General features: G+C 41.6%; 1 protein-coding gene across 3 annotated transcripts in view; it reads left to right on the top strand.

The window, feature by feature from the left end:
• Ift81 (intraflagellar transport 81) overlaps positions 1-12114 on the top strand; it is a 74397-nt gene that overhangs the window by 49677 nt on the left and 12606 nt on the right. For all 3 annotated transcript variants that reach the window (XM_031337787.1, XM_031337784.1, XM_031337785.1), the window contains exons 15-18: positions 1257-1343; positions 2288-2359; positions 2836-2921; positions 8202-8247. In XM_031337787.1, coding sequence (XP_031193647.1) covers positions 1257-1343; positions 2288-2359; positions 2836-2921; positions 8202-8247 — 291 coding nt within the window. The remainder of the gene's footprint in view (positions 1-1256; positions 1344-2287; positions 2360-2835; positions 2922-8201; positions 8248-12114) is intronic.

The raw sequence follows: 12114 nt of genomic DNA, 5'->3' as shown, positions 1-12114 counted from the left end.
AGCTCCTCTGTAGCGTTCACTGTTCTAGTTATGCCAAGCCGTATGTAGCCCCAATCCACAGAGACAGCACATGCAACAGGACTCGTGCCTGCAAGGTCTCAGCGTGTGCTCCTGTGTCCAAGGATGCTTCTGGATAACCAAGGTTTTTTTCAGGCTAATTCTAACCCTTGCCCCTTAACCTTTGGAAGTTTCCACGTTGAGAGCAGCTTGGGTCTACTGTAGGGTCCTCAGCTCCAGCTCCTCACCCTGCGTGTTCCCAATGCTCTCTCATCCCAGTAGAGGTTACTATCCCTCTGCTGTGCAGACTCCTGTCCCCAGGATAGCACTGCCAGTCTCTGGTTTCTAAGACTGATGATTCTACTTCCTTGGCAATTCAGTTCAGCCTTGGATTTTAAGAGACATTTGCTTCTCCTTAGCAAGCATTTGCAGCTACTTATCATCCCTGTGTATTTGCAGGAGATTTTCAGATTATCTCCTTCTAAATATCTAAATAAACCTTGAAAGTACTAAAAGAGCTTGAACTCACTTGACTCTGCCCTTCACAGCGGTATAATCTCAGCAAGGTACTGACCCTTCTGCATGTTCTGCCTTATGTGGAGGTGACAGTCAGCACCTCCTTCAATACTGAAGATTTAATTACTGTCCAGGGTTCTAATAGGATTCAGAGTTCTTATCACAGCCCACGTACGTCTTCCTCCTCCTCCTCCTCTCTCCGCGTTCCCAAACTTAGTCCAAAAATGGACATTATTCACACATCCCTGAATTTTTGTTCTCCTTTGCTTCCAATCCTTTACACACAGTGTTCATTTTTATTTTTATTTTTTTTAAAGCATCTCCTTTCCCTTGCTCACCTTCCCCTAACCATTCTTACTAATCCCTCATTCTCAGTTTAGATATTGGTTTGTCCAGGAAGTTGTCTCCACTGACCCCCAAGCCTGGATTAGGTCTAAGGTGTGCTCCTGTGCAGGTCACACTGCAGCCGTGGCTCTGAGCATCACTTAGGGGCTGCTGCTTGTTCACTCTTGTATCCCAGCTCGTAAGCCAGAGCCTGGCACACAGATCAGTACATGGCAGCCGTTGTTCTTATCAGCACCTCCGTCTGTCATAATTCTTGAATGTCCAGTTGTTGTATAAATAACTCGTAAGCATGCCAGAAGCTTAGAGTTAAGTTACAGGACTGACAAGGACGCGCATTGTTTCCGAGGCACGTTTTCTGCCTTTGTTTTCCACTTAATCATCTGCCCTTTTCAAACTAGGAACTAACCCAGGAGTGTGATGAGAAGAAAGCCCAGTATGATAGCTGTGCAGCAGGCCTTGAAAGCAACCGGTCCAAATTAGAGCAGGTAAGAAGAGGGCTGCCCAAAGCTGCCCAAGTGTGCACATTTCCCCCTCAGAGTCATGACATTCTTACATCTTTACCACTGCCTCCTAGCATGCCTCCAAGGTACCAGAAATTCTGTTCCTTTAAACTTGATATGTATATTCTGAATTTTTCCATCTGTATGACCAATACCTAAGGTCCATTTTCTCTTGGGCAGACCTCCACAATAACCATCTATCCACTGGTGTCTTCCTATGCTTAATCTCCTAGTGCAGACGTGGTGTCATATGTAAACCGCCCTCCACTTGCTCCCTAGTCCACTTGAAGTAAACCTAACCTTCAGGCTATATAGTACGGGGCTCCAGCTGCCTGGTCAAGGTCATCTGTGTCCTGTAGTCCTCCTCCTTGTCCAGCACAGTGGCCTTGTATCTAAACTGCATACTGGCCAAGCTCTGTTCTACTTCCAGGTTACTGTGTGTGCCCCTGTCTGCCTGGGACATTCAGTGTCTTCTTCCCCCTTACTCCAGCACTTAGATCTCAGCCTGAAAGTCAGCTCCTGCTCAGACACATCTCTGATCCCTCTGCCTAGCATTTCCCACTCCCCACCACAGGCTGACACACCTCACCGTACCATCTCCTCAGTACTGAGTTGTCCACATGAACCTTACCCATCGGAACCAGTCTTCATCCCTATTTCCTCGTCTATGAGAGGAAGGACCCCATTTCTTCCTCATTGCTGTGTCCCTGTGCTAGATACACAGTAGAACTTAATAAATGAGTAACTGCCCCAAGGTTAGAAAGTGTTAGGACTGGTCTCAGAGCCAGCGGTGCCTGCCTGCGCAGTTGTCATAGATGAGCTTGCGCTAAGGAGATGGTTCTGATGGCTGCTCCTCTGTTGTTCATTTATATCCAATGTGTCTTCTGTTCTTTCAATAATTGTTGCCCATGTAACATTATATACTGTAGGAAGTGCGAGGACTTCGTGAGGAATGTCTTCAAGAAGAAAGTAAATACCATTATACAAACTGCATGATTAAGGTAAGGCAAAGAGTGGGGTCAGAAGCATTCCTGAAAAAGTTTAAAATTTGTCCATTTCTTTTGTTTGTTTGTTTGTTTGTGTTTGTGTTTTAAGATAGGGTCTCTAGTCCTGGTTGTTCTGAAGCTTGCTACATTGACTAGGCTGGCCTCAAACTCAAAGAAATCTGCCTACCTCTACTTCCTGAGGGCTGGGATGAAAGATGTATACCACCATAACTGACTTAAAAAATGTGTTATTGATTTATTGACTGCTTATGTATGTGATCATATACACCATGTACCCTGGTGCATATGTGAAGGTCAGAGAACAACTTAACAGGATTCAGTATTCTCTTTCTACCGTATGGGTACTGGGGATTGAACTCAGGTTGTCAGACTTTGTGGCAAGTGCCTTTACCCAGTAAACCATTTTGTAGGCCCCATCTGAGACCTCCCCCCAATATTAATGACTTCCTAAAACTTGTTTTTACATTTAGAACCTAGAAGTTCAGCTTCGTCGAGCTACTGATGAGATGAAGGCATACGTCTCTTCTGATCAACAAGAAAAGAGGAAAGCAATTAGGCAAGTGATTTTTATTTTCATATGATTGACTCCTTGTCTTTAACTCTAGAAAGTTTATAAGTAAGATAGGAACATAGAGAATATTTTAGCTATCAGATGCTACGCTACTGTCGAAGACTGAATCTTAGGATATTCCAGCCCTCCTCATGGGGTAGGAGTACATATAATTGTGCTTCTTGCTTGCTTGTTTTCATGTAGCAAATATATATTTGTATAAAATATAAAATGTGGCACTGTAGTCACTTCCAAGCATGTGATTAGTGGCCCTGATTACATTCACCATGCTGAGCCATCACCACTGTCTGGTTCCAAAGCCTTTCACATTACACTAATCATTAACCCTACTCCAAGCCCCAGGAATATGTGTGCTTTTATAGCTGCTCTGTATAAGCATTAGTGTTTTAATGTCATCTCGTTAAGCACACATGGCTGGGACTCTGGCCATCTACCTGCTAGTAGTGCAGTGTGGCAGCTGCCTTTTAGCTAGAAGCATGTGACTGCAGTATGCGAGCCTCTGAAAGGAGAACTGTATGTAAATAGTGCTTAGTCCTTGAATTGGGGGAGTTTTTGTAGTCTCAACTGTGGCATAGTCTTGCCTTAAATCAACTTGAATCAACTCTTGCCTTAAAATAATTTATTTGTAAAATATTTGCAAGTTGTAATAAAGTGCAGTCCCCGGAGCTAAGCCTTCTTCACCCATTGTCACAGATACATGTTTTCTTCTTACTCTCCAGTAAGACCACTGAAGGGAGGAGTCGCATTTGTCTGAGCCTGCCTGCGCTTGAGATTTTGCGCAACAGTGTGTACATTAGTGTTACCAGAAGGAGCCTGGGAACTTGTCTGTTGTAGAGGGTGTCTGTTGCAGTCTGTGGAGTATGCTGGAAGGCAAGGCAGCCTGCAGGTCTCCTGTAAACAGAGTGGTTTTAGTTATAGTTACTATGTAACTATAACTCTCTATAGCTCTCACATAGTAACTATAAAAGTCCTTATTCAGATTCTTTCAAACACCATAAACTTGAGGGGTTTCTTTGTCTTTTTCTTCTTTTCAAGACAGAGTCTCACTGTGTACCCCTGGCTATTCTGGCACTCACTCTATAGACCAGGCTGGCCTCAAACTCTATAGATCCACCTGCCTCTGCCTCTAAGTAGCAAGGTGTGCACCACCACTGCTCAGCCCAAACTTTGTTCTTCTAGTCTATATTGTTAGTGGTAAGAAATAAGAGTAGTTGATTTGTTCTTAAGATCAGGCATTGGGGCTGGAGAGGTGGCTCAGAAGTTAAGAACACCAACTGCTCTCCAGAGGTCCTGAGTTCAATTCCCAGCAATCACATGGTGGCGGCTCACAACCATCTGTAATGGGATCTGGTGCCCTCTTCTGCTGTGTCTGAAGACAGCTACAGTGTACTCATACAAAAAAGTAAAATGATGATGATGATGATGATGATGATGATGATGATGATGATGATGATAATGATGATGAACAGACATCTTAGAATTTTCATTTGCTTCTTCAAGGTTATCAGTATAAAAATGAAGAAGGCTATAGTTGCCCCTGAACTGTTACATGTGATGATTTTCTGACAGGATGTACTTCATCACTAAAAGAGTCAACATGGGGCCCCAGGATGGCTCAGTGGATAAGGGTAATTCCTGCCACCCTGAGAACATGGGTTTAATCCCCAGAACCCTCAAGGGAGGAAGAGAACTGAGTCCCATAAGTTGTTCTCTCACTTCCATACATGTGCTATGTGTGGCTCAGGCATTTGAATGTGCATACACATATAAGTAAATGTAAGACAAAATCAGTATAGCCGGGAGCTAGCTCAGTGGGTAGGGTGCTTACTGCACAAGTGTGAGGACTGAGTATGAGTCTCCAGCACCCAAACAGAGCAGATATGATGGCATGTGTCTATAACCCATGCAGTGGGGGTCAGAAACAGACATTTCCCGGACTCACTGTCCAGCTAGTCTAGCCAAAAGAGCAAGCTCTGTGTTCAAGGAGAGACTGCTTTAGACATAAGGAAGAGAAGTGAGCAAGGGAGAAAGCTGCCCCTGCCTCTGCACAGCCATGTCCAGGTGCACACCCATATGACATGCATACACAGTCATCAGAGTTCACATCTCCCAGGCCTTCTGGGAGAAGAGTATTGTATTGTGCTGTAGCTACAGCAGTGCATATACATACTGTAAAAGGGGCCAGCAAAACGGCTCAGAGAACAGGAGCTTGCCAACAAACCTGACAACCTGAATAAGGTCCTGCAGGTTGTCCTCTGATGCAAGTGCACTGTCTGTGCTCCTCAGCAAGGACCCTGGCCACACACTGTTCACCCCCATCCTAGCCCCTCTTGTGCCTGTTCACCCCCATCCTAGCCCCTCTTGTGCCTCGCATTGCAGGGGGATGGCCTTGCTCTGCTGGGGCTGCTGGGTTTTCTATCTTACCTTGCATCATTCTTCTAATAGTTTAATCTAAGTTTGCACAGAAAAATAAAACAGTATTTGCATTTAAATATAAGGGCTAGCCAGGCATGGTGACACATGTTTTTAATCACAGTTCTTAGGAGGCAGAGGCAGGTAGATCTCTATGAGTTTCAGGACAGAGCCGTCACACAGAAAGACCCTGTCTCGCAAAACCCTAAATAAAGAAACAAACAAACAAACATATGGGGTTTAGAGAGTCCTCCCATGTGCCTTGTCTACTTAGGGTTTCTATTGTATGATAAAATACCATTAACCAAAATCAGTTCATTTCAGCTTATAAATGTTGGGAAGTCAGGGCAGGAATTCAATTAGGGGGAACCTGGAGTGAGAGCCATGGAGGAGTGGTACTCCCTGGCTTGCTCCTCATGGCTTGCTCAGCCTGAGTTTAGCCTGGAGCAGCACCACCCACACTGAGCAGACCCTCTTACACACATTACTGATTAAGAAAATGCATTCCCAGCTTGCCTACGGCTGGATCTTACAGAGGCGTATTCTCAGTTGAGAATCCTTTCTCCTAAATGACTATCTTGTGTCAGATTGGCATAAACTACTCTGGACACTTCCATCTGTTCCTTAATCCTTTGACCTTAACATGTCACCTACTATAAATTGCACTTTTTTCCTTACCCACCATTAATAACATAATTGTACTTTAATTTTTAAATACTTTTAATTTTTCACTTTAAATGAGCTTTTAGCTTATAAAAATTATTTGTAAAACCAAAAAGTAGTCATTATAAGTAGAAATTCAGTGCTTTCCAGACAAAACGTGATGAGCATAGTGGCACATACCTGTAACCTCAGCACTGGGAGGATTGTGGGTTAGGGCTGGCCTGGGCTACATGAATTTGAGGCCAGCCTGAGAAAAATGGCAGGACCTTGTTAAAGGTGTGTATGTGATCGTGTGTGTGTGTGTGTGTGTGTGTGTGTGTGTGTGTGAATTTTCAGCACTCACAGAGATCACTGTGTGCTCAAGGCCAGCCTGGGCTACCTAGGTGAATTCAAAACTAGCCAGATACCTAGTAAAACCCTGTTGAAAGAAAGGAAGAAAGAACAAAAGAAAGAAGGGAGAAGGGAAGGAACAAAGAAGGGAAGGGGAGGGAAAAGGAAAGGGGGAAGGAGAGGAGAGGAACGGGAAGGAAAGCAAAGTGTGGAGGCACAGCACTGGAAACTCCAGCACTTGAGAGGTGAAGGCAGGTGGTTCAGTAATCCAAGGCCAGCTAAGTGTGGGACGATACTGGGCTCTGTGAGATCTTTTTAAAAGGGCAAGGGGGACGGAGATGATGGGTGGAGGATAATAGAGAGATGGCTTAGAGCAGTGATTCTCCACCCTCCTAATGCTGCAATCCTAATACAGTTCCTCATCTTGTGGTGACCCCTAGAAATGAGTTGTTCAACCCCCAAAGCAGTCGAGGTCCACAGGTTAAGAATACTGGCTTAAGCGCTAGAGAGATGGCTCAGCAGTTAAGAGCACCGACTGCTCTTCAGAAGGTCATGAGTTCAAATCCCAGCAACCACATGGTGGCTCACAACCATCCATAATGAGATCTGACTTCCTCTTCTGGGGTGTCTGAATACAGCTACAGTGTACTTGCATATAATAAATAAATAAATTTTAAAAAAAGAAAAGAAAAAACATTTAAAAAAATACTGGCTTAGAGTTTAAGAGCACTGCTGCTCTTCCAGAGGATGTGGGGTGAATTTCCAGCACCGACATGGAGGCTCACAGCAATGTATAACTTCAGTTCCAGGGGATTCAGCACCCACTTATGGCCTCAGTCTAATATGGCACACAGGAGTACATGTACAAACATATATGCAGACAAAATACCCAAACACATGAAATAAAATAAAATTTTTTTAAAGTTGCAGGCCATATTGTCATGGCTTATGCTTTAACAGTCTACTATTAATGCTTCAGTGTACATTGTACCATATTCAACCATGAAAATGTTACTATATCTGCACATTTGCATGTTAGCAAATACATGGGAAATATATGTATACATACATGTGAGTATATAAAAAATAATATTAAATTATCTTTTTTTTAAACTTCTTTTTAGATTTATTTATTTTATGCATATAGGTACAACATAGCTGTCTTCAGAATGCACCAGAAGAGGGCATCGGATCCTATTACAGATGGTTGTGAGCCACCATGTGGTTGCTGGGAATTGAACTCAGGACCTCTAGAAGAGCAGTCAGTGCTCTTAACCTCTGACCCATCTCTTTAGCCCCAATATTAAATTATCTTAATATTCATTTAGAATATTTTCCACTTCAGTATGTATAGGTATACCTCATTTTTCACAACTCTGTGTTATTCCTTTCAGTAGATTGCTATAATCTGTATAAACACTTCCCCGTCTGTATGCATTCAGTCTTCCAGCTCTCAGTACTCTATGCATTGGTGAAATAAGTAGTATTTGCCTGTATGTTTTTAAGTTGTGGCTGACTTCCTGGAAGCAGAGGCGCAGAGTCAGACACTTATTTATGTAATAGACTCTAAAAGGCAATGTGTAATTTAAGCAGATGGGTTGCCAATTTTAAGTATAGATAACTAGAACTAGTATATCTTAATTTTCTTAACTTAATTTCCCTATATAAAGCTTCGCTTCTTTTCCCCTTTTAAATTACTGTTTACTGGAACAATAATTTAAACATGAAGAAAAACGAAGTATCTGATGAGTTCCATTCTGATTCTGCTTGAAACTGTAAATGTATAGATGTGCTGATATATAATTTTGTTGTTTGATGAAATCACCCAAGCTAACATTGACTATTCTGTTGACTCCCTAGGGAACAGTATACCAAAAATATTACTGAACAAGAAAATCTTGGTAAGGTAAGAATTGCTTTTTTAATGTTTCTAATTGAGAAATAATTGCATGGCTCTGACACTCATTGTTTTTGAAGGCTACAGTTTCAAGGGGTTGTTAATTCCTTTCTTAGGACTATAGAGGGACCTGTGCAGTGGTGCTGAATGTAAGTGTGTGACGGGGTCAGTCTCCCAGACTCATACACTAGAAAGAGGAAAGAGCCAAGTCCTATCAGAGGTCCTCTGACCTCCAGACATGTGTCAAGTGTACCTACACACACACACACACACACACACACACACAGAATGAGAGAGAGAGAGAGAGAGAGAGAGAGAGAGGGAGAGAGAGAGAGAAGGCTTGTAAGTTCTAGACCTGATTTCTTTATAGCAGTGGTTCTCAACCTTCCTAATGCTATGATCCTTTAATACAGTCCCTCATGTTGTAGTGACCCCCAGTCATGAAATTATTTTTGTTGCTACTTCATAACTATAATTTTGGTACTGTTATGAACTATAATACAAATATCTGTGTTTTCTGATAGTCTTAGGTGACCCCTGTGAAAGGGTTACTTGACCCCCAAAGGAGTCGCAACCCACAGTTTGAGAACTACTACTTTATAGGGTGACACAATTGCATTCAAAAAAGAAACAAATGGAATTTTCATGTTAGAAATTAATTTATATGGCCAGGCAGTGGTGGCCCATGCCTTAATCCCAGCACTTAGGAGGCAGAGGCAGCTGGATTTCTGAGTTCGAGGCCAGCCTGGTCTACAGAGTGAGTTCCAGGACAGCCAGGGCTATACAGAGAAACCCTGTCTTGAAAAAACAAAACAAAACAAAACAAAACAAAAAAAACCCAAAACAACAAAAAAAGAAATTAATGTATTTGAATAAGTTTATATAAACCTTCATTTGTAGAATACATTAACAATAGACTGTTTAGATTTTTAGTATGTTTATCAGTAGGCTTTCATCTAAAGGTTCCATATTATATTAATAAGAAACTATTTTCCTTTTTCTCTTGTATAGAAATGGGGCTGGAGAAATAGTTCAGTGATTAAGAGCACTGCCTGCTCTTCCAAAGAACCTGTGTTCAGTTCCCAGCACCCACATGGTGGCTCATAATTGTCTATAAGTCCAGATCCAAGGAATCCCATGTCCCCTTCTGTTGTCTCTGTGAGTCAGGCATATATGTGGTTTAGACATATATATAGGCAAAACACCCATAACACATATAGTTAAATGTACAGTAATATATTTATTTATTATACATTTTATAAATATATTATATATTATATAAATATATTTATTGTATATTTTATACATATATAAACACATGTATATTTAATAGCTCATACTGAACTATAATATATACCATAAATATATATTTTATAATATATAAAATAATTTATACATTAATTCCATGTGTTATATTAATATATTGATATAGTAATTGATATAATACACATATAAATAAATGGTATAATAAATAAAGATATGAATATATATTTCTGTATTCATTATGAGTTATGACATATATCTATATAATCTTTTAATAAAAATATCTGGCTGGGCGGTGGTGGTACACACCTTTTATCCCAGCACTTGGGAGGCAGAGACAGGCAGATTTCTGAGTTCGAGGCCAGCCTGGTCTACAGAGTGAGTTCCAGGACAGCCAGGGCTGTACAGAGAAACCCTGTCTCAAGAAAAAAAAACAAAAACAAAAAAACAAGAAAAAATATCTGGATGGATGTTGATGTGTATAGAAATACTTACAAAACCTTAAATATCTTTACAAGCTTAATTTCTTAATCCAATTATAGCTGTTTGTTGGGCTGGGTGAGGCTCAGTGACAGTACACATGTTGAAAGAGCCTGCAGAGCCTGCAAAAGGCCGGTTTCCGTCTACATACAGCACCAAGAAGAAATTCTCGCTCCTTTCAGTGTAATGTTTTTCTTAAGCAAGATCTTGGGGAAAGCTGTAGGCGCAATCAGATATAAAGTATTTTTAAGCAGAATGAGTCAGTGACTAACCCATAACAGAATTTGGACACTTCCTCCTCTCACTTCTAGAGTGATTTCCAAGGCAGCCCTGAGTAAGCTAGCATTTCCAAGTGTGTGCTGGCATGCGTAGAGGTAGAGGTTTAGGCCCTGAGTGTCCTCTGCTATTGTTCTCCACCTGGCCCCTTGGGAGAAGCTCACACTGACCTGTGAGCTCCCAGGTTCCCCTCATCAAGCCTGGGGTCCTCCTCCTTGGACTGAGGTTACAAATGTAGATATTAGAGATCCCAACTGAGGTCCCCATGCTTGGGCAACAAGTACGCTTGCTTACCCACTGAGCCACCTCCTCCACCTCTAGTTGGTTCTTTAAGAAATTCCTATAGATTGTTAGCATTTTGGGGACAGAAATTTCAGTAATACAAGAAAAATTATGGTTTGGATTTACTATATCTGAAAAAGTCGTATTCAGAACTTTTAAAATTCTTAGTGTACTTTAGTGGTCTTTTCAAATACTTTTGATTTGTGAACACAAAAATGCTTGTGGTGAGATACATTTCTCACAACAGAAACTTGCATAGACTAAGCCTGTGCTTTCTTAATGCCTTTTTTTAAATGGTTGGTTACGTTACCGTTATTTCTGAAAATTCCCCTGTGTTCTCTCACTGCTTCCTGTTCTGTTTGCTTTCAGTACCCATAACTGGGGTGGGCAGTATTTAATCAGTGGTTTAGATCTCCCCTTCATCCTGGTTCTTTCTCTTATTTGGGCAAGCATCAGCCACCAGCACTCTCATTTGTCCTGAAGATCGGTAGATGAGCCGTGTCCTAAAAGAGGAAAGAGGAGTGTGTCTCATGTGGCAGCTGCTGTGTGCCTGCTTGTCTCTCTCCCTCCTGGAGATTTCCTCATACCGCATCTGTTGGCATTTCTGTCACAGTGGTTCCGTGTGTGTGTGTGTGTGTGTGTGTGTGTGTGCGTGTGTGTGTGTGTGTGTGTGTGTGTGTGTGTGTGTACACTGCCACCCTGCCCTTCTTTCTGAGCTGTTTCTTTGTTCTGACTCCTCTATTCTGTCAGCTTTCCTTCATTTACAGAACCAAAATATAATTTTGCAATTCATTGAACACATTTTTCACTTCTATATATAATTATAGTCAATAAGTAAATGTGTTTTAGCAGGTGGAATCATCTCATCTAAACAGTAACAAAAATAATTTTGGGGGCTGGAGAGATGGCTCGGTGGCTAAGAGGATCCAGATACAGTTCCCAGCACCCACATGGTGCCCACATCCGTCTGTAGCTCTAGACGGGTGATCTGACACCCATCTGACCTCTATGGGGACCAGACATATATGCAGTACACAGACATACCTACAGGCAAAACACCCACATTTACAAAGTAAAAATAAGTGATTCTTTCCTTTTCTTTCTGTTTTTGGAGACAAGGTTTCTCTGTGTATCCCTGGCTTTCCTGGCACTTGCTCTGTATTCAGACTGGCAACAAGTCTTATTTTTAAAAAATATTTCTCATAAAAATTTTAACCTATTAAATGGTAAACACCTTTTTAAAAAATCATTGATTTCTCTGAAGATACGCATGTGGTTTGATAATTTGAACTGATTTCAGGGTACAAGATACATTTAATGATAGTAATACACAATTTAGCTTATCAACTATTTCCAACACTGTTTTCACATGAAGGGAAAAAAATATTATAAAGTGCATACTTTTAGTGTTCATGATTATTAGCTACAGTTGGCGGTTAAGATCCAGGAACCTAAGAACCTGCTTATAACTAGTGACAGGACCTCAGCCGGCCCTCAGGCCTTACACTTGGTCTGCGCTCCCTGATGGCAGACCAGTGTGCTTCTGTGCTTCCTGTGAGTTCTCTCTCCCCTCCC

This window comes from Mastomys coucha, unplaced genomic scaffold, assembly GCF_008632895.1.
Source record: "Mastomys coucha isolate ucsf_1 unplaced genomic scaffold, UCSF_Mcou_1 pScaffold22, whole genome shotgun sequence".
Taxonomy (NCBI): Eukaryota; Metazoa; Chordata; class Mammalia; order Rodentia; family Muridae; genus Mastomys; species Mastomys coucha.
Note: the sequence above shows the minus strand (reverse complement) of the source record. Positions and strands in the feature narration are given on the sequence as shown.